This window comes from Nicotiana sylvestris, chromosome 1 (genome assembly GCF_000393655.2).
Source record: "Nicotiana sylvestris chromosome 1, ASM39365v2, whole genome shotgun sequence".
Lineage (NCBI taxonomy): Eukaryota > Viridiplantae > Streptophyta > Magnoliopsida > Solanales > Solanaceae > Nicotiana > Nicotiana sylvestris.
Genome location: NC_091057.1, coordinates 91,242,610 through 91,266,087, shown reverse-complemented (window position 1 = coordinate 91,266,087; position 23,478 = coordinate 91,242,610). Strand labels below are relative to the sequence as shown.

General features: G+C 39.4%; 1 protein-coding gene and 1 long non-coding RNA gene across 2 annotated transcripts; both read right to left on the bottom strand.

The window, feature by feature from the left end:
- Positions 1–9,113: 9,113 nt before the first annotated feature.
- On the bottom strand, positions 9,114–10,595 carry LOC138872181 (uncharacterized). The gene is made up of 5 exons (XM_070150307.1): positions 10,368–10,595; positions 10,110–10,310; positions 9,906–9,999; positions 9,358–9,749; positions 9,114–9,266 (listed from the first exon to the last, which is right to left on the bottom strand). Exons 1-5 carry the CDS (start codon positions 10,593–10,595, stop codon positions 9,114–9,116), a joined length of 1,068 nt encoding a protein of 355 aa, XP_070006408.1.
- Positions 10,596–15,150: 4,555 nt separating this feature from the next.
- LOC104219695 (uncharacterized) lies at positions 15,151–16,576 on the bottom strand. Its single transcript, XR_709352.2, has 4 exons — positions 16,488–16,576; positions 16,242–16,354; positions 15,793–16,040; positions 15,151–15,672 (listed from the first exon to the last, which is right to left on the bottom strand). It is a non-coding gene; the product is annotated as an uncharacterized lncRNA (long non-coding RNA).
- Between the last annotated feature and the right edge of the window lie 6,902 nt (positions 16,577–23,478).

Here is a 23,478-nt window from a genome sequence, read left to right as displayed (position 1 = left end):
ACCTCTCCCGAATTCCCATAAGAAAATAGCACATGAGAGTCATCCTAATTGTCAATAAGTCTTTTACCTTGGATATCATTGCCTTATTTGATACAGGTGCAAATCTCAACTGCATACAAGAAGTTCTTTGAAGGTCAGAGAACTGAGGATAGTCTTTAGCTTGGTGGATCCGAAGTTTCGTAGCGATTGAAGAAGTGGAGGTATCTACTGGCTTAGAATTAGTAGATGGTGAAGTTGATTTTATAACTAAATATTCACCAAGGGATTGTAAATATTTGTTCGTATAATTATTTTGTTTTGATACTTCGAAGATTTTTTCTATTATCTCCTTGAAAATTCTCAAAAAACCAAGTTCTTTTGAAAATATTTTCTGGTGAATAAAAATTTGCTCAAAGTTTTTCTTTATCAATTTGGAAATCTTTTTCCAAAACACCTAATTCAACACCTAAAGTTGAGTAAGTGGGAGATTGAGGTTGTTCATAATTAACTTCTGTTGGAGGGGTTGTCTTTACAAAATATTTGGTTTGTGGGATCCTAGAATCAAAATTAACAGTTTCGATCCGAGAAGGAAGAGAAGATATTGAATGTCTTCCAGGCTGAATCTCAGACTGTGTCAAAGAGGACGAAATAGAGACTCTTTGGCTAAGGGATCTTTGGAAGGAAATGGTTACAGATCTGCTAGAATATTGTTGGATCTGAGAGACCGTAGTATTTTCTGGTTTTTCAGCTTGAGTGGCATCTTGTAGTAACCAGTTTTGTGGTAGAGAAACTTGGCTCCAAGAAATGGGTTTTGGTATTGACAGGTAAGATCTTTGTAGATCTGTTTTGAAAAGAACAAACCAAAAGTCCAAAATCCCAAGCCCTAGTTCTTCCCCTTTTAGATTAAGTTCCATAATTTTCTAGGTAGTTCACAATAGAAACGAGTTTTAAGTTCAAAATCTTACCCCCAATCGATTACCCTTGAATCCCTCTTTAATTTCCTTCAAAAAGCTCTCAAAATGATCAACAATGGGGGAAATGAGCCCAAAAATCGCGGATGAAGTGACTTCAAACATTTTGCCCAACATTGACCCTTCCTTCTTCGCGATCGCAGTCAACACCTCGCGATCGCGATGCACAAATTCGCGTTGACCACTTTTTACTCAATGCGAACACGACACACAAGTCGCGAATGCGATGCCTTCCCTCATATACCTCCGTGAACGCGATGAGAAATTCCCCTGGGACCAAATCCCTTATACGCGATCGCATAAACCATAACGCGAACGCAATGAATAGCCTGATGCACCCTTCGCGAATGCGGCCTAGACCCTCGCGAACGTGTAGCTTCCAGGACCCAGCCCTTCGCGAACGTGAAGGTTAAAATACCTGCAACTGCTGAACTAATTTTTCTGCAATTTCTCAACACCAAAAATGGTCCGATTGACCACACGAAACTCACCCGAGGCCCCCGGGACCTCTACCAAAGTCACCAGCACATCCTAAAACCTCATTTAAACTTGTTCCAATCATCAAAACACCTCAAACAACATCAAATTACCCAAAACTCATCGAATTCAAGCCTAAGTTTTCCAAAAACTTCCGAATACGCTTTCGATCAAAAACTCAACCAAACCACGTCCGAATGACCTAAAATTTTACACACATATCCCAAATGACACAATGAAGCTACTGCAACTGTCAGAATTTCATTCCGACCTCTATATCAAAATCTCACCTATCGACTGAAAAACGCCGAAATCTCAATTTCGCCAATTCAAGCCTAAACCTTCCACGGACTTCCAAAATGCATTCCGATCACGCTTCTAAGTCCCAAATCACCTAACGGAGCTAACTAAATCATAAAAGTCCCGATCCTAGATCATATACAATCAAGTCAAATCTTGGTCAAACCTTTCAAATTTTAAGATTTAAACTGGGAACTGTTCTTCCAATTTCATTCCGATTACCTTGAAAACCAAAACCAACGATTAAAATAAGTCATAATACATCATAGTCATGCCCGAGAACTAGCGAGCAAAGTGCAAAAACTCAAAACCACCGGTCGGGTCGTTACATTTATCTACAAAAATGTATTTCGTTCCTAATTATATAATTATTGACAACTATAATTTTGTAGTTAAAACTATCATCTCGTCACTAAAAAAATATTTTTATTGACAAAACAAAGTTGTCACTATAAGTTATCATAATTAGTGACAATTACAATTGTCAATAAATATAAAGTTGATTTGTAGTCAATAAAAAGATCATTTTGGGACATAAATTATTTTTCACTAAATATAGTGAATTTATGACGAACTTAATTTGTTTCGTGACGAAAATGTGATATTCCTAAAAACTATACAAAGTGAACTTTTTTGTCACTAATAACAAATGTTTGATGACGTTTATATTCGTATTTGTTTTAGGTTGACGTTATACGAATTTGAAATAACATAATAAAACAATCGAGGTAATAACAGAAAAATAAAAACAATCAAAGGTAACAAAAATATTCACCATTGATCATAAAACTAATATTAAAATTATATTGAAATAAAAGCTCCTTAAATTAAAAGAAACATAATTAAAGTAAATATGTCCAACATAAAAGTCTAACTAAGAAATATTACTCCTAAACTAGGACTGAGAAGTGGAGGAATGCAGTGACACTTCACTTGCAATTAGTCTTGACCAATAGTTACCTCATATACCTGTATAAAAGATAGAGAAAATATTAAGATTTAAGTTAATGCTTTATGGTATCATGGTATAAATAAAATATAATTGGTATAAACTACAACTTCTTGTTAGACGTAGAGTTTAATTGGTGAAACAAATAATTGAATTGTGATACAAATAAATAAAAATGAGAAAAAAATTAAATAGTGTAAAGTTTAGTATACCCAAAGTTGATAATCTGGTGGAGCTCAATCTTCGCTGTATCATTAAAAAAATATTCGAACTTAGATGCTAAAAGAATTATAATTGAATTTATCATTTAAAGATGTAGTACTTCTAACCTTGATGGTGATGAGCCAATAAATTGACGCTTCATTTCGTTTAATATTTCCTCTTGGCGTGCCCTTAGAGTACCCAACTCAGAAGTTAATGTTTGTATCTGTATCTGCTGATTTGCTACCTCAGTTTCAGCTACATTCAAACGTTCTTGTAAACCATGTTGGGCAATAGCAGCATCCTCTTTTGCCCTCCTAAGAGCATCCTCTAATTCTGCTGTCCTTCTTTTTGTTGTTGTAGTTGTATTAGGCTTTGGACCATAGCCAAGGCCGTTAATATATCCTGACCTTGTACCAAGTACATTATCAACAATTTCATCAATAGTCATTGGATTCTCTTCAGGAACAGACCGAGCTCTCAAATCTCTCATTTTGTTCTACATAAAAATATTACATCAGTTAAATTAATTATAAGATAGATTGAATACATTTGACATTGTACTAAAATATTACTTACGTAGTTAGTCTCAGCCTCTGGAGATGACCATCCTTTTTCACTCGAGTAATGAGTGCTTTTGTAGAACTCAATCCTATTTGGCTCTACTCCTCCATGTTCATTCACCCTACACAATATGAAAATAATATGAAATATTACTAAAATATCATCTTAGTAATGAATGTGGAGGGTGATTGAACCTCAACCACATTAACATGATTAGATTACAAGTTCACCAAAAGGTAATGAATGTATTGTCTAATAGGATCATGGTTCTTTATATTATGCAGCTATCTATTGTATGATGGAAAACTGGAAACTAGTTTTATGATTTAATAGAAATTTGATGTAAGTTAGTAGAGATATAGTCTTATGCTTAATGAAAAGTTGAAAAAAAACTCATGTTCCCTTAAACGGGATATAAAAGTGTATGTGACTTTTAATTTCATAAGCTTTCACAAGCAAAGGTATTGAAAAAGTTACAAAAAATAAAAATAGTACAGCATGAGCAACTACAAAAGCTCTTAACCCCATGAAATGATTAGATTTCAGCTTTGTTCGATTGGCCTTGCTTATCTCACATCGTCTCTACAAAGAATATATAAATATAAGTATAAAGTTACTCAACATTCACCATCTATACATTTAAATGCAGATAAATATAAAAGTTACTCTAAAATTCACAATGATGAGAAAACAAATAAAGGACAGTTTATTGAGAGGTAATAATAAAAATTGAAGAATAAAAAAATATAAAAATAATACTAGTATAACTAACTGATAAATCCATAAAATTTAAATCTCGAAATAACCTCAAGGGACTCTGACATCATTGAGCAACAAATGTCTTGTCAACATTTCTTTGACATTCTTGAAACTTCCCACTTTTATCACTTCAGTAGAATAATTTTTGAAAAAGAACTTTTAATCCTCATCCTTTATGTATATAAAGTCACTATTTTCTACTAGCACTTAGTAAAAACTGTATCCAACCCACATCCCCAATACATTTCTGGCTTACAGCCAAAATCCTTCACATACTACTCTCGCAGTTCATCAACAACTAAGTTGTGTTTAACCAAAAAGTGGAATTTCGGTCAAAATTTTAATTTAGAAGAACCCGGGTTACTGATAATCAAGAAATGTATAAGAGAAAGTAATTTGGCTAGCAATAAGATAATTAGAAGAAGATAAAATAAACCAATATATTCAGATACTCTTTTTCTTTTACAATTAACCCATTCTTTCCCTTTTATAGCTATCTTGGAAATATGCATTTTGCCTTTGTCATAATAAGGCCATTATAGACAATTAAAGACATTAAATGCTACGTTACATAATCATTGTATTTTAATACATATTCTCTAACGTTTTTAGTATTTAATGCTCATTAAATACTGTATCTGTACTCTTTTGTGCTGTCAGATTCATTCTCTTTGATTCTTAGACTTAAATAGGTACGGGCGTTGAATCTCTTGAGTATCCGCTCGTGCCTCCTCTTATGTTTCTGCTCGTATCTGTTGCAACTCGTGCCTCTTTGCGAATCATAACTCTTTGACCAGACTACGTGTCATGACACGACATCTTCCAATCACTTTAATATGTAAACTCAATTATTCCCAATACAGATAGTCCCCCCACTTGTCATTTATTCATCAATTAAATATTTGGGAAGTGGAATTCATTAAAATGAGAATTTTTGTCACCATTAATGCTATAGTAGAATCAACGCTTCATTTGTTACTTCCATTTAATGCTCTTCACGCGTGACACCCTTTTACTGAATCTGCAACTTTGCAGCACATTTTAGGGCTTTTTCACGGCTTCACTAATCATGAAGCGTCAGTTCTCATTATGACTTTTCCATCAATGCACCTTTTCCTTTGACGGTTGCTTCGCAGTATAAATATAGTTTTCTTCTTTGTCTTTATCACATAAAGTTTTCAAAATATTCAGTTCTTGAATCTTTGTTTGTTTCTTCCTCGTACTATCATGTCTTCATCAAACCCTGGGTCCTCATAGTTGATAACTTCCCTGATGCCCCCAGTAGGAGCAGAAGAGGAGGTAGGCTTTGTAATTTAGGATCTTCATCCTTGCGTGGTTCTTCTCTTCCTTCGCCTAGTTCTGGACCTTCTTCTAAAACTAGAGGTTCTCTTTCACACAGATCTTCTTCTAGAGGTAAGGAATATTCTGAACCTCTTCGTGAACCTCTAGTAGAGGAGATAGTTCCTGTGGAACTATCTTTCTATATTGACAGAGAATCTCTTAAAAATCAAGTATCTTCTTTAGATCATGCCAATATCTATCCCTCTCAAATCACTGAAGGTTTGATTTTTTTAGTTCGTAGAGACTGCCATTACAGTCATGACTTTCCTATCATTATTCCCAATCTGAATCAAAGAATTTCCTCTTACTTAACCGGATTTTCCTTTGTCTATACGTACCCTTTCACATTAGGATTCAAACCTGCTATTGATCATGTTATTCTCGAGTTCTATCATTTCTTTGATGTTTGCTTAGGTCAAATTGGCCCAATAATATAGAGGGTTGTTGCCTATTTGAGGCATTTGACCAACATAGCCAGTATGCCTTTTACTTTCCCACATCTAATTCATCTTTAATCCCCTAGACTCTTTCGCAATGGTGTTTTTACACTAGTTGCCAGGAGCAAAAGAGTTTTAGTTAGCCCTGAAGATGATAAAGACTGTGGCTGGTATGCCACGTTTGTTGCTACCCCCACTGTTGGTTTAGTGGGTGATGAGAACGTTTCCTTCCCTGAGAAGTGAAATTTTGCACGTGAGTCTTCTAACTTTCTCGTACTTTTTTCTTCAGTTTTGTTGATTTTTCTAATTTTACTTTTCTTTTCTAGCAACCATGGGAGTTGTGGAAGATGTTCCCAATTTCCGTGATTGGGTAGGAAAGCTGTTGAGTATTGCACCAATAGATGGTAGATCTTGGAAGACTCTTTCCCAACATTTTGGTTGGAAAGTAAAAACTCATGGTAAGAGCTTTTACTTTATTTTACATATTCGTTTTTCCTGAACTTAACCCAATCCTTCTTTCTATCAGAATTTGCTATTCGAGGAGTTATTGCTGATGCGGTTGCGGCTTCTCGTATCTCTTTGGAAAGGGCTCAAGAAATAATTCTGGGCTCTTCATCGAAAAGAAAAGTCGTTGATGACCAAGATTCCGAAGAAGAGGAAGATGGGGGTTCCTTGGTAACAAGGCCACGGGCTCGCAGATGCATTATTTTCGATGATGAAGCAGAAGCATCCCCCACCATTCTATTCCTCTTACTGAATCTGTGGAAGCCCTGGTAGTGATCCCTGATAATGTTGATAATGCTCCCGCTGCTGCTCATGATTCTGTTGAGCAGCTTTTTGACCGCGGGTTTGGTAGTGAAAGTTTAGGTCCCGTTTCTGATGAAGCTCCCTTGGCTTCTTTTTCTCCTCCCGTGCCTGTGACTCCTAATTTGCCGATTATGGCTGTTTCTGTTCCTCCCCAGGCTGTTTTTACTACTTCTACTATTCCTCCTTCGACAATTCCTCCTCCACCTACTCACCGTGATGAGGTTGGCTCCTCAAGTAGGAGTGGTGCTATGAGGCAAGTGATTATTGAAGTCCCCGCTGAGGGCAACCTTTTAAGGAAATCGGGTCAAGCAGCTGTGTGGCTAAAGCCTTTAATTGGTTCTGTTAAGAGAGCCAAGCTAGAGAGCCATAGTTCTTTGACTTTAATGAATGACATTGTGCATGCTTCTTTAAAGGTATTCCTTTTTTCTAACTTTTATTTTGTCATTTTTCTATCTTTGGGATTCTCATTTCCTTCCCTTTCCCCCTTTTTAGGCCAATCTCATCGGCACAGAGATGATGAAAAGGGTTACCCTCTCAGAGCAGTTAGTGCGTAATTACAAATTGGAGGCATATAATTGGAAGGAACAATATGAAAGTCTTTAGATCGACGTGGAGTACTTAGAAGAAAGTAAAAGTACCTTGGAGCAGCAAGTGCGGGCTTTGACTTCGGAATTGGCAGTTGAAAAGGCTTCCTCCAGTCAAGCAGACAAGGAAAAGGCTCGTCTTGAAACTTCTTTTTCCGAGAAGCTTTCCAAGACGAGTGAAGATATTAGAGAGTTGAAGGCTCTCTTGGATGCCAAAAGAAGCCTATGCTAGTGAACTCGTGCAGAATTTGACTCAAGATCAAGAAGACCTCCGGGTTTCTTCTGATAAGGTTTGTTCCTTAGAAAATTCACACACCTCTCTTCAAGCTTCTTATGAATCTGCCTTGGCTGAAAATGAAAAGCTAAAGAACGAAATCGTTGACTGGGAAAGAGATTATGAGATCCTTGAAGATAAGTCTGCCATTGAAGTGAGTTGGGCATTTTTGAATTCTCGCTGTGATACCCTCGTTGAAGCTAGCAAAAAGAATTTTAACTTGGAATCTGAGTTAGCTAAAATCAATGAAACTATTGAGAAGACTCAGCAGAACCAAGATTTTCCTTCTCCCGTGGTCGAAGCTTCCACAAATATTAAAGAAGATACGGGTATCCCCACTCCTTCAAGCCAAGTTGAACCCGTTGCTGTTGATGTACCTGCTTCAGTTCCTTCATCTTCTCAGTGACAAGTTTAAGTTGTTTGAATTCCTTTGTGTCTTTTTTTTTTTGAAAAATTGCGATTAAAACCCTTGGTCTCATTTGAGGGTTTGTTTTGGAAACTTAAGCCCCAGACCTTTTATGGGGCAATATATATAAACAATTTTCAGTTTATAACTAAGTTCATGCTTTAGTCTAAGCTTTTTAATGTTAAGAAGTTTTTCGTTACTATTTGAACTTCTGTTTTGTTTATTCTTGCCTTTATTTATAAGGACTTACTGAATAACTTGCATTTTTACTCTTCAAAAAATGCTTTAACTTCATGAATACTTAAATTAATCATGAATTTTATAAAAGAGGGACCTTTTATATTCGACACTCAATGAAGAAGACGTCTCAACTTCATAATGGTGTTAATATATGATAAAAGAAATAGGAATACACATGTTTCTTAAAATAACATTGACAAGTTTTTATTTGAACTTTGTCTAGTTTTGAATAACACTTTACATGTATTTGAATTACATCTATAACTTTATCGTAACTATTTTTCTTGTAACAGATTTAAAAAAGAAAAATAAATACGAGATTTTTATTTATAACCCGTTTTAGTACATTGCCTTTACCCTAGCTATGGTAAGGCCTTTCTTTAGGCTTAGCCCGTGACTTTGCTCTGTATTTGACTCATTCATTGAGTGAACTTTTCAGGCTTGCTCTTTGATTATTTCCCAATCTTCTTTGTCTTCTTTATACACATGTTTGTGTATATTATATAGTCCCCCAAGTGTTTGAGCGTTGAAGTATGAATCCTCGAGCACTTGATTGTTCCTCTCATTTGGTCCTTTCCCTGAAAAGGAAAAACATACGGGACTCGAAGGTGCGATTTTAGATGAAGACTGCTTAGCCCGTTTGAATTTCTATCAGAATAATTGTAACCCTAGGCCGGAAAGTTTAATTTATTCCACGTGCCTTACAGGTCGTGACTCATTATTTAGTACGGGCTAGCTTTTTGCCTATCATCTAAAATCGTTAGTAAAATTTAACAATTTAAAAATTAAATTTTAAAATACGGATACCTAACCGTGGGTATTCCTTAGAAATAGTATCTCTTCAGGTGAACAACATTCCAATGTGAAGGTAGTATCTTGCCATCCATTATTTCCAGCTCGTATGCTCTTTTACCTGCAATATCATGAATCCTATAGGGTCCTTCCGATGTTGGACTTAATTTCCCTGCATTAGCTGCCTTCATAGATTGAAAAAACCTTTTTGAGCACGAAGTCCCCAATTTTGAAGAATCTTAGGCGTGCTTTTCGGTTGTAGTATTGTTCTATGACCTGCTTTTGTGCTGCCATTCTTATCAGTGCAGCTTCCCTTTTTCCTTCAAGTAGATCAAGATTTATACGCATTTCTTCGTTATTAGACTCTTCTGACGCTTGTGTAAATCTTGTACTTGGCTCTCCTATCTCAACTGGAATTAAAGCTTCTGCTCCGTAAACCAATGAAAATGGTGTTTCTCCTGTACTTGTTTTTGTTGTTGTACGGTATGCCCATAAAATACCAGGTAACACTTCTGGCCAATTACTTTTGGACTCCTCTAAACGTTTCTTTAAATTGTTGATAATGATTTTGTTTGTTGACTCAGCTTGCCTATTACCCACCGGATGATAAGGTGTAGATGTAATTCTTTTGATCTGCCAACTTTGAAAGAACTCTATGATTTGCGTGCCTACAAATTGAGGGCCATTGTCGCATATTGGTATACCAAATCAGCATATGTTATTCGCCAAATGGAATCTTTAACTTCTTTTTCACGCACTTATTTGAATGCTCCTGCTTCTACCCATTTACTAAAATAGTCAGTGAGTACGAGCAAAAATTTTACCTGTCCTTTTGCTTGTAGTAGTGGACCCACGATATCCATCCCTCATTTCATAAACGGCCACGGTGCAGTGACCGGATGTATCAACTCTGCATGTCTATGCATATTATTACCGTATATTTGATATTTATCACATTTAGCCACGAAACTTTCCACTTCTTCTTCCATTTTGGGCCAGTAATAACCTGCCCTGATTAGGGTTCTTACCAGTGATCTTCCTCCTGCGTGATTCACACAATGCCCCTCGTGTATTTCTCTTATTACGTATTCTGTATAAGAAGGTCCGAGGCATCTTGCTAAGGGACCACCGAACATTTTCTGATAAAGATTGTCTTGCTTTAAGCAATATTGAGCAGCCTTTTTTCGAAGCGCGTGAGCTTTCCTCTTGTCTTCAGGAATGATACCATTCTGCAAAAAGGCAACATTCTCGTTCCTCCAATCCTAGGTTAAGTTATTAAAATTTACCTCATTTTTATCTGGATCGAGCACTGAATGAAACAAATGTATTACAGAAGCATTTTCATTGCTTGCCACGTCTGCTGTAGATGTGAGATTAGCTAAGGCATCCGCCTCAACATTTTCATCTCTTGGTATTTGCGTAACCTTCCAGGTTTGAAATTGCCTGATTAGATCTCGTACCTTCTCTAAATATTGTTGCATTCGTGCTTCCTTGGCGGTATAAGTCCCCAGCATTTGGTTAACCACGAGCTACGAATCGCTCTTGATTACAATCTGATTAATGTCAAGTTCTCGTGCCAGTTCTAAACCTGCAATCACTGCCTCATACTCTGCCTCATTGTTAGTTATAGAATGACACTTAATGGCTTGTCGAATGGTTTCACCCGTAGGTGGTACTAAAATGATTCCTATTCCTGCACCCTTTATGTTAGATGAACCATCAGCAAATAAGGTCCAAATTCCTGGGTTAGCTTCGTTGAGCACCTGCAATTCTTTTTCTGCTTCTAATTGCATCCCTTGACTAAAATCAACCACGAAATCAGCTAACACTTGAGATTTTATAGCAGTTCTAGGTTGGTATATGATATCATATTCACTTAATTCTATAGCCCACTTGGGTAACCTACCTGACAACTCATGCTTGTGTAATATATTGCATAATGGATAAGCAATTACAATAGCAATAGGATGACATTGAAAATAAGGCCTTAATTTTCTAGTTGCCATGATTAATGCAAGTGCAAGCTTTTCTAATTGAGGATACCGCGTCTCCACATCTAATAAAGATTTGCTAACATAATAGATCGGAGATTGTTTACCTTGGTCCTCACGAACTAAAATAGCACTTACCGCTACTTCTGAGATAGCAAGGTAGATGGGCAGTCTTTCCCCAACCTTTGGTTTTGCGAGCAGTGGCGGATTTGATAAGTATGTCTTCAAATTTGTAGTGCCTGTTGACATTCCTCATTCCATTCGAAATGATCTTGCTTTTTAAGAGCTGAAAAGAATTTAAAGCACTTTTCTGATGATTTAGAAATGAATCTTCCCAAGGCTGCAATTCTTCCTGTCAACCTCTGCACCTTTTTTTGCTTATAAGTATGTCAGGGATTTCTTTAATGGCCTTAATCTGTGTGGGATTCACTTCAATACTACGGTTAGAGACAAGAAAACCTAAAAACTTACCTGATGCAACAACGAATGCACATTTCTCGGGATTTAATTTCATATTAAATTTTTGTAAAATCTGAAATGCATCAGACAAGTGTGATATATGATCCCCTGAATGTTGAGTTTTGACAAGCATGTCGTCTATATAGACTTCCATATTTTTTCCCAAATGTTCTTGAAACATTTTACTCACCAGTCTTTGATATGTTGCACCAGCATTTTTGAGACCAAAAGGCATTACTCTATAACAATAAGTCCCCCTGTCTGTTATGAAGAAAGTTTTTCTTCATCTATCAGATCCATTCTGATCTGATTGTATCCTGAATACGCATCTAAAAAACTTAATAATTCATGTCCTACAGTAACATCAATTAGTTAATCTATATGTGGTAGTGAAAAAGAATCTTTAGGACAGGCTTTGTTAAGGTCTGTGTAATCTACACAAACTCGCCACTTACCATTTTTCTTTGGTACCACAACAGTATTGGCTAACCAATTAGGATACTTTACCTCACGGATAGACCCAATCTTTAGTAATTTTTGAACCTCATCTTGAATCACCTGATTTTTGAAAGTTCCTTGCTTTCTCTTCTGTTTGACAAGAGGATACGATGGATCTTCGTTTAATTTATAAGTCATTACCTCCGGTGGTATTCCTGTCATATCAGAGTGGGACCAAGCAAAATAGTCCATGTTAGTTTTCAAAAATTCAATCAACTTACCTTTCATGTCCTGGCTTAGATTGGCCCCTACGTAGACTTTCCTATCAGGCCATTGTGCAAATAACACCACAGCCTCTAGTTCTTCAATTGTTGTCTTGATATTTTTGTTTTTCTCTGGTTCTTGAATGGTATCTGGCCTTGAGTCCACATCTGTTCACCCTTGTTCAGTTGAGGTTTGCGTTGTGATACCCTCAACTGGATTCTATGATTGCTATTTTTCATCGTTTCTTGCACTTGAATCCGCTACAGAATTGATGTTCCTGGATGTACGTTGGTCCCCACGGATTTGACATATTCCTCATGGTGATGAAAATTTAATAACTTGATGAAAGGTTGACGGAACGACATCCATCTCGTGGATCCATGGTCTCCCAAGGATCATATTGTAAGACATCTCCATATCTACTACCTGAAACTTTGTATCTTTGACAACTACTTCTGCGAATGTAGTAAGTATTACCTCTCTTTTCGTCACGACACTGGAATTGTCGAATCCAGATAGAGTATGTGCCTTTGGTATTAATTTATCTTCAGCTTGCATCTCACGTAATACTCTTAATAGAATAATGTTCACGGAACTACCTGGATCAATCAAAACTCGTTTTACATTAGTATCATGTACAAGTAGAGATATTACCAGTGCATCGTTATGAGGAGATAATACGCCATCCGCATCTGCATCATCAAACGTAATACTTTCTTCCTCTAAGACATGTCGCACCCGTTTCCCTTGGGTAATTGTGACTTTGGAAATTTTATTGGCTGCTGTGTACGTCACACCATTGATGTCTTCACCTCCACTTATAACGTTGACGGTTCTTTTGGGAAAAGGTGGTTTAGGGGGCTCCTGCCTATTCTTCATGTATGATTGTTTACCTTTCTCACTAAATAACTCGGTGAGATAACCTTGTTTTAATAAATGATCAACTTCACTATGTAAAAACCTACAGTCTGCCATTTTATGCCCGTGGTCGTTGTGAAATTCGCACCAATGATCAGAATTGCGCCTGTTTGGATTCAAACTCATCTCTTTTGGTCATCGTACCTTGTCACCCATGCTTCTCAAAATAGCTACGAGTTCGGAAGTGTTCACATTGAAATTATAACCGCCAAACCTCGCCTTCAAGTTTCTACATCATCTCGTGACTCACGCGTGTTTTGATCATTCCTAAATCTTGATGACGAGCCCGACTCTCTATTCCTCGACCTGTGATCGTACCTTCGATTGTCCTGTTTTGACCGTGGGTCTTTTCCCGCTAGTCCCATGTATAGTTCGTACCTGATTTTACCAGACCTTTTTTTGATTTCCTCCCGTCTCGAAATTACTTTTTCTTATTTTTGAGACCATGAGATAATATCTTCCTCTATCCTCAGCTTCGTGCTATACCTGTTGTAAACATCATTACATGTTGTAGCTGGGAATTCACGACGATTTTCCTTGAGTCGCCACGTAGCTTCTGAGCTTTTTTCATTCAAATTACTTGTGAAGGCTATAGCTGCCCAATTGTCAGGTACACGCGGTAATGTCATTCTTTCACGTTGGAATTTGTCCACGAACTCTCTAAGCAATTCTGAGTCTCCTTGCTTGATTTTGAAAATATCTTCCATTCTTTTTTCGACTTTTTGAGCTCCTGAGTGTGCTTTGATGAAAGAATCTGCAAGCTCAGCAAAAGAATTTATAGAATTTTGGGGTAAAAGAGAATACCATGTTAATGCACCCTTAGTGAGTGTTTCACCGAATTTCTTGACCAATACTGATTCGATCTCCTGTTTGGTCAAGTCGTTGCCTTTTACGCCTGTTGTGAATGTAGTCACGTGGTCTCGTGGATCAGTTGTTCCATCGTATTTTGGAATATCGGACATTTTGAATTTATTTGGAATTGGGAGGGGAACGGCACTTGGCTTCCAGGGTTGTTGCGAATATTTATCCATATCTATCCCTTTGATTACGAGCGGCACTCCGGGTATTTGCTCTATGCGGTCACTTTGCTCCTTGAGATGTTTCTGCAATGTTAGTACTAAATTTTGTAAATCAGAATTGACTAAGTTACCTGGTACTCCCTCTTGTGATTCGCTGAGGGTTCCACCACTACCTGAATTAACAAGCCCAGAGCGAGGGTTCTCCAAAGTGTTGTTATTTGGAGTGGGTGTGGGTGGTGCAGCTGGTCACTGGCTAGCAAAAGCCTCAAGAGCTTTATTGACCTGTTCAGCAATTAGTTTTTGCAAAGCTTCTTCGATAGCTTCAACATTTTCAAATTGAGTGTTTCCATTTGCATGAGATCCATCAGGAGTGCCTTCTCGAGACCGCCGAGGATAGCTTTGTGGAGAAGGGACCGGGGTGCAATTATCCTGTAGATTTCCCTGAAGTTGTTGGTTTCTTTGAATGTTGTCATTATTGTTCGACATTGTTGATGCAACAAGGAATGTTAAACTAAAAAAGAAAAGATTATCAGTTTCCCGGTAACAGAACCAATTTGTTTAACCAAAACGTGGAATTTCGGCCAACGTTTTAATTTAGAAGAACTCGGATTACTGATAATCAAGAAATGTATAAGAGAAAGTAATTTGGCCAGCAATAAGATAATTAGAAAAAGATAAAATAAACCAATGTATTCAGATAGTCTTTTTTCTTTTACAATTGACCCATTCTTTCCCTTTTATAGCTATCTTGGAAATATGCGTTTTGCCTTTGTCATAATAAGACCATTATAGACAATTAAAGATATTAAATGCTACATTACATAATCATTGTATTTTAATACAGATTCTCTAACATTTTTAGTATTTAATGCTCATTAAATATTGTATCTGTACTCTTTTGTGCTGTCAGATTCATTCTCCTTGATTCTTGAACTTAAATAGGTACGGGCGTTGAATCTCTTGAGTATCCGCTCGTGCCTCCTCTTATGATTCTGCTCGTATCTGTTGCAACTCGTGCCTCTTTGCCAATTATAACTCTTTGACCAGTCTACGTGTCATGACACATCATCTTCCAATCACTTTAATATGTAAACTCAATTTTCCCAATACAGTTTACACCACCAATTTTCAGCCTCCTCAATCTGTAATCCCTAAAATCTTCCCTTTCTTAAATGGCTACCTTAATCCAATTCAATATCATCTCTTTCCCCGAACCTTCTATTAGTTCTTGAAAAAGAAAACGATACCCTAATATTAAATGGCGACTTATGATGGAAGTAGTACTAATATTACCTTATGCTCTAGATTCGCCCACATGTCACAGAGCCTATTCTAATTTTCCGGGGTCAACTCTGGCACTTCAATTTTACGAGCCTCTTCCTCGAAGCTTGCACTTTCAAATAGCTTTTTTAATTTGTAGCGCCATTGTCGGCTTCTATTTTCAGAATATCCTCACAACTATCTTCGGTGTAATGCTCGTCCAAGTTAATTTCAAACTTCTCCTGCAAAATGAGAAGTTTTGAAGACACTCACAAAACAATCAAAATTTCCTTTGCTCGGAAAAGATTAAAATCTAACATATTTACAATGTAATAAAATCTACCAAAATATAGAATCCTTACATGGCATCTAATTAATGATGCATCCTTATCCTCTCTTGTGAGTTCCTTCCACTTGTTTGGAAGCGAAAGAAAGTTGCGAGCAATAATTCCTAACTCATTTGATAGCTTTGCTGATGGAATTGCCTCAACTGGCCTTCCTTTACCAACTGGGATTTCTATAACCATCTTTTTTCCTATAGACTTCTTCATTTTCTCAAGACCTTTTCCCATTGTCCTTCCACGACCTTTCTTGATTCTAGTTGAATCATCTGATTTTAAAAAGCAAAAGTCAGTTCAAAATACCTGCTAAAATTCAAAAATGGTAACCATGTATACATATTAGTAATTAATTGTTATGCTATAAATGAAAACTCTATTGTTACAAGTTTAACATTAATGAATGTTCAAATGTTAATATATTTGGTTCCAACTTTAACACAAGAATCTTATATGCTGGAATATAAAAATACCTATTTCTTTCCGGTCGAGGAAAATAAGAATTTGTTGCAACTTCTTATTGGGCGACAATCAGAAACTTTGGAGTATGATCTGATGAGATAGCTATCCAAATGGCTATTCCTGTCTATAAACAATAAGGAAGGATACCATTTAGGCCAGCTAAATTATCAGAATAAAGATATAAACTATGGCAATGCAGTGTAAACCAATACTAATATGGAGCAGATTATTAGTAATAATGGAACCTTAAGCATTACTTGAATGGTGAGGAAGTTGAACGAACACTGCTTCATTGGGTGAAGATGATGAAATAATGGAAATAAGAACATTTCCAGTTTTGAAACATTATATTCACCGAAGCAGTTCCTGGATATCATACAGGAGCTTGTTGATTTTCTGGCTAGTATGCATATCCTCAGGTCTTCATCCACTAAGCTATGGTCTCGTTTGATTATACTTAATGAAGCCAGGAGTGCTGTACCTAAGAAGTTTCCATCATTTTGTGGCAAGGACTAACCTGTCCAGTGCTGATAAGTCTTTGATCGTGACATGAAAAGATTTATTCTATGTCATTTTTAAAAATAAGACAAGAGAATCCTCTTGTCCTTTCATTTCGCGTATATCCGGGGATCGTGTCTGCAGTGTCCAATCTGTAGGTTATACTTGCAGTTTCTGGTTAGTACGTAAATAAGAATAATCAGGAGGACAATTTCATCTTGTTCCATATCTCTGGCAGAAATTTGAATGATGCGTCGCCGGCACGATGGTCGTGCGATCCGTCGAGTTATCATGAATCATCGCAGCAACGGGCAAAGCCCGCGTCGACCTTTTATCTAATAAATGCATCCCTTCCAGAAGTCGGGGTTTGTTGCACGTATTAGCTCTAGAATTACTACGGTTATCCGAGTAGTAGATACCATCAAACAAACTATAACTGATTTAATGAGCCATTCGCAGTTTCACAGTCTGAATTTGTTCATACTTACTGTTACGCAACGCCTTCCTGATGATCTTTGGAAGGGCAACGTAAGGCTAAGCAACCGATGTCAGTGCGGTTGCTGTCCGCCAATGAGGTCCTCGCCGCACGCTAGACTAGATTGTCAGTGCCGTGCGGGAAAACCAATGTCGTGAGCAATTGCGGAAGCTGAGAGAGAATTGGGTTTTGAATGCTGATGATGATTTTATTGATGACTGAAAATGATGATTACAATGATGTGGTGTCGAGGGGGAGAGACACCAGAAAATGCTGATTGAAATGTTTGATTGTTTGGTCCCCCTTAATAATGCTTAAAAAAAATAAACCAACATTACAAGACTAGTCCTAATAAAGCTGTAGAAGCACACTGAAATGAAAATGATGAAAACTAGTCTATGATTACAATGAAAAGGACTTAGATTATTACAAGGAAAAACTAAGTCCGATGGCAGCATCTTTGTCTTGCGGGTCAGGGTCTGCGCGCGCGTTGCTGTGGGCGCGCGCGACACTTGATGTGCTGGCCTGAGGCTGGGCACTGGTGCTTGGCATCAGGGTCTGTGCGCGAGGCGCTGTTGGAATGGGCCTGCAGCTGGGCGCTGGCGAGGCATCAGGATCTGCGCGCGCGGCATTGTCAGGGCGCGCGGCGCTGTTGTCAATGACCAGCCCTTGGGCGCTGGCGAGAGGCATCGGTGGGGCGACAGAGGCACATGCGCGCTTGTCACTTGGCGCAGCCAAGACCACGGGGCCGACCATGGCGCTAGGCATTGTGAGGCTTGCTAGGCCGCCATGGGGCGCGGCCAAGGGGTCATGGGGCATGTCTGGAAAGCAGCCCATGACATTCTCCCCCACCTGAGTTGGCGCCGTCCTCGGAGCCTTATGATGATGATGATGATGATGATGTTTCTGATGGTTGTTGGATGGGAGGTCTGCGCCCCTCTGTTGTTTGAGCTTGCTGTTGTAGCGAAGCAATGATTTCATGCGGCTGACATGGAAGACTGGATGGATCTTCCACCAGGATGGAGTTTTTACCTGGTATGTGGACTCCCCAATGCGTTTTTCAATGGACAGGGGCCCGATGTATTTTTGTTGCAGGCGAGGGTCATGGGTCCTTTCTGCAAACAAGTACTGCTTTGGGATGCGTAGCATTACTTTGTCCCCTGGTTGATGTTGGGAAAAGCAACGCTTTTGTTCGGTGAACCTTTTTGCCCGCTCTTGGGCCCTGATGAGATAGCTCCGCACTATCTCCATGTTGCGCTCCCATTCGCTCGAGAAGTTGGCAGCTCGAGGAGATTTCGGCATGGTTGAGGCATTCACCGTTTGCGGGAGAAGCGGTTGCTGTCCGGTAACAATTTCAAAAGGGCTCTTGTTTGTATGATGGCTCTTTTGAGAATTGAAACACAGTTGAGCAGCATCCAGGAGCTTCACCCAATGCTTCTGTGATCCGGTTGCGAAGTTGCGGAGATATTCCTCCAGCATGTCATCGAACCGGTCTGTCTGGCCATCCGATGGTGGATGGATGTCTGTGTTGTGACTCAATGTTGACCCAAAGCACCTGAAGAGATGGGTCCAAAAGTTGCTAGTGAAGCGTGAGTCGCGCCTACTAACAATGTTTTTGGGCAGGCCCCAATGTTTGACAATGTGCGAGAAGAAGAGTCGAGCTGTATCTTCTGCTGAGATGTTTTGCGGGGCTGCTATGAAAGTTGCATAGTCTGAAAATTGATCTATGACAACCATGATGGATGCAAGATTGCCGACTTGGGGCAATCCCGTGATGAATCTGAGGGAAACACTTTTCCATGGTCTTTGAGGGACATGTAATGGCTGCGAGGGTCCCGGCTGTGATGAGTGATCCGACTTGTCCTTGTGGCATGACTGACAAGTCTTCACACAATGATGAGCGTCACCAGTCTTTTGAGGCCGATGACATGATGGCTAATTGTTGCTGCGAAGGGTAGTTGGAACCAGGGGTTCATGTCTGTCGACTACCTTCTCCAACTGCATGGCCGAGATGTTTTCAGCGGCCATCTTTATGGGAAAGCATGGTATGGTGCAGGGCTTGGCCCCTTTTTCTCCCATCATCAGGAGCATGTTGGCGAATGGTACCGGTATGGTGTTGGTTTGCCTCATGAACTCCAAACCCACTATGATGTCGAAGTCATCTATGATTGCGATGCGCAGGTCGATGCTTCCTTTGTATGGGCCAAGTTTCACTGGGACATTTGTAGCTGTTCCACCCAATGTCTGAGGTGGTGAGTTGATAGCCTTGACGCGGCCTTTGCTCTTTTGTACCACAAGACCTAGGCGCTCTACTTGCGTTGATGACAAGTAGTTATGGGTGGCACCCGTGTCTATCAATGCGTGAAGGGGCTTGCCGTTCACTTTCAATTCGACGAACATTAGGGTCCTCGCTTGCTTAGGAGGTCCTTCGTCCATCTTTTCTTTCCCTTTCCTGGTGATCGGGACTGATGTTTTCTTAGGAGGACATGCACTGGTCCCCGCTAAGGCATGAGGGATAGAGCCAACAATTGCATTGAAGGCGCCTACCTGGTCGTCGTCTGATGAGTCTGATGTGTCTAACTCATCCTCGACCGTCTGATGAGCATTGACCTTGATGTTTGGGCATTCATTGTTCCAATGTGCCCCGCCGCAATGACGGCATTCTGAAGGAGGCTTTCTCCCCTGATTGTTGTTGATGGATGCAGCACTGTTGCTGTTGGAGGGAGGAGTCTTAGTTTTGGATGCACTCCGATCTCCCCCACTTTTGCTTGGGCCACCATTGCTGGGATGGTGCCCGTTGAATCCCCCTCGGACAGACGGCTGGGGCCTGTCGTTCTGAGTTCCCAAATGATAATCGCCAAGGCATTCTGCAGCTTGAATGGCCTTGGGCAGGGTGTCTACCCGTTGTCGCTGTAGTTCCATACGGGCATGAGGTTTCAAACCTTCTATGAATGCGAAGAGTTTGTCTTTGTCCCCCATGTCGCGTATGTTTAGCATGAGTGCGGAGAATTCGCGCACGTACTCCCTCACTGATCTGGTGTGGCGGAGGTCCCGTAGCTTTCTCCTTGCATTGTATTCCACATTTTCGGGAAAGAACTGCAGGCGTATGGCTACCTTCAATTCGTCCCATGTCTGAAGAGTATCTTCACCGGCCTTGATGGCTTCGTATTTGACCCGCCACCAAAGTTTGGCATCGCCCTGAAGATACATGGCAGCAGTCGCTACCTTTTTGGATTCCTCCAAATGGCCCACGGCATCGAAGTATTGTTCGATGTCGAAGATGAAGTTTTCCACTTCTTTAGCATCCCGGGATCCGTCGTATGGCTTTGGCTCCGGTATCTTAAGCTTTTGTGGAATGGGGGTGAGGTCTGCTGCACCCCTGATGTGATGGTTGCCTTCTCGAAGTAGGCTCTGTAAGGCAGCATTGACAACGTTGAGCTTGTCTGTCAAGTCGTTTATGGTTTGCTGCATGGCAGTTAGTCTGTCTGCCTCATGTTGCTGATGGGCTAAATCGTCGGCACGCTCCTGTTGGAGGTCCTCAAATTTGCCATGAATATTGGCAGTTTCAATGGCTGCCGTTTGTCGGTCCTCGTCGGAGTCACGACTGATGTTTGCAATGTCATTTTCGGCCTGCCGCATTCGGCGGTCCAGGTCGTCCAACCTTTGCACTAGGTTGTTGCTTTGATCAGGCACCGTTTCTACGATGGGTCGTAATCGGTCAACCGTCTCTTCTAGGGATGCTAGACGCTCCCCATGATTCACCATGGTCAGAAATGGTGATGATGGCAAATGTTCCCTCGTCCGATGTCGAGCCTAGGCTCTGATACCAACTGTTACGCAACGCCTTCCTGATGATCTTTGGAAGGGCAACGTAAGGCTAAGCAACCGATGTCAGTGCGGTTGCTGTCCGCCAATGAGGTCCTCGCCGCACGCTAGACTAGATTGTCAGTGCCGTGCGGGAAAACCAATGTCGTGAGCAATTGCGGAAGCTGAGAGAGAATTGGGTTTTGAATGCTGATGATGATTTTATTGATGACTGAAAATGATGATTACAATGATGTGGTGTCGAGGGGGAGAGACACCAGAAAATGCTGATTGAAATGTTTGATTGTTTGGTCCCCCTTAATAATGCTTAAAAAAAATAAACCAACATTACAAGACTAGTCCTAATAAAGCTGTAGAAGCACACTGAAATGAAAATGATGAAAACTAGTCTATGATTACAATGAAAAGGACTTAGATTATTACAAGGAAAAACTAAGTCCGATGGCAGCATCTTTGTCTTGCGGGTCAGGGTCTGCGCGCGCGTTGCTGTGGGCGCGCGCGACACTTGATGTGCTGGCCTGAGGCTGGGCACTGGTGCTTGGCATCAGGGTCTGTGCGCGAGGCGCTGCTGGAATGGGCCTGCAGCTGGGCGCTGGCGAGGCATCAGGATCTGCGCGCGCGGCATTGTCAGGGCGCGCGGCGCTGTTGTCATTGGCCAGCCCTTGGGCGCTGGCGAGAGGCATCGGTGGGGCGACAGAGGCACATGCGCGCTTGTCACTTGGCGCAGCCAAGACCACGGGGCCGACCATGGCGCTAGGCATTGTGAGGCTTGCTAGGCCGCCATGGGGCGCGGCCAAGGGGTCATGGGGCATGTCTGGAAAGCAGCCCATGACAGTAATTGTGGTTTGTCTAAAGACACGTCCGCCTGGTGCCATTGATTTGTAGAATTCTACCAAAAACGCTAATAATTTTAGTATATTCATCAGATATAAAATTTATTACTTTAACAAACCAAAAGTTAGAAATAACTAAAGGAAAATTCAAAAAGAACATAAATCATCAATCTGGAAAGCCTAATGCACATCATTTTCTAATAAGAGTTTATTGTCTTCTTCTCCTAATATTTATTGAACTATTAAAGCATCACTAGCCGACTTAAGTTATTAGTATAACATACCAAAGATCTATTTATGCAGGAATTTGTCAAATCAAAAGGCACATAAACTATGTTTTCAAAAACTTATACAAGCGGCAGAGTTATAAGAAGTTGTGTTTCTGATAAAGATTGAGCCTAGTAAAGAAATGTTTACTGATTTCAACAAAAATATAAATTACCTTACAGAATATTCACCTTAAAACATTTTGGTTCAGTTCATCAGAATTTAAAGTGCCATTATCCGATCAAACAAAGTCCTAAGTGTCACCAAGAAGCATGATTTGACTCAAACAGAAGCTTTAATACCATATTCCTGCAATACATCCACTATTCCGTCGAAACCAGACGGAAAACGTCAATATATGTACAAAAAAAGATGCCTACTCTGCTAATTCCTAAATTTTTCCCTTCAGTACAGGCATGCTTCACTAGTTGTATGCCACAAATAATATATGTCCCTTTTCAAAAAGGCACCCTAATAAAAATACTTGGAATTTTTAACTTTTATTGACAACCTATACTTTGGTTCTTTTTGTCTTTTACTTTAACCATTTTGGCATTTGTTAAAGTGAAATAGAAAAGGCTCTTGCATGTTAAGTTGGTTGAGGAATCTCTTAATTTCTCACATTTAGCAGACAAATATATTTGCAACGTATTAAAGTAAATATCATGTAGAGGAAAAAGATCAAACTTACAAAAGTAAAACTCATAGAAAGATGGGAAGAATGCAAAGCAAGAAATGCCTCTTTAACTCCCCACCTGCAAGCCCAACCAAAAAAAGTGAGGGGAAAAAGAAGAAGGAAAAGAAATTAAACCTCCAAACATACTTGCCATAGCTGAAGTGTAAAAATAGATTTAATGCATTTTTTGGAACAAACTTCGACTTTGTTCCACCAATAACCAATTAAAAGAGATCGAAGAATGTTAAATTTGTGACCACCTCATTTAAAGTTTAAAGTGTTAGAAATATTTTACTTAATTATATCATCAATACCTCATCTCATGTCACATGCATTTCTGATTATTTTTTATGGGTCAAACGTAAAAAAAAAATGATGGACGGCGGTGAGACTTGGAACAAGACTCTGCTTGCACAGTGTGATCAATATATACATTTAAAAAATTAAATTGATAGAGATAATTCACTTATACTAACCAAATTAGATCTTCAACATGCAAGAAGTCAACATATGTCAATGAGAATGGGTTGCCAACAAATCACTTTTTTCAGAAGAGAAACGTAAAGAATCCCCGTTCACAGCCAAAATTGGCTGATTAATTTGTTCTCTTTCTAAATGAATATAAGTATGTTTCTAATCTCTAAAATTTAAAAGTAATTGAACTACATAAAAGA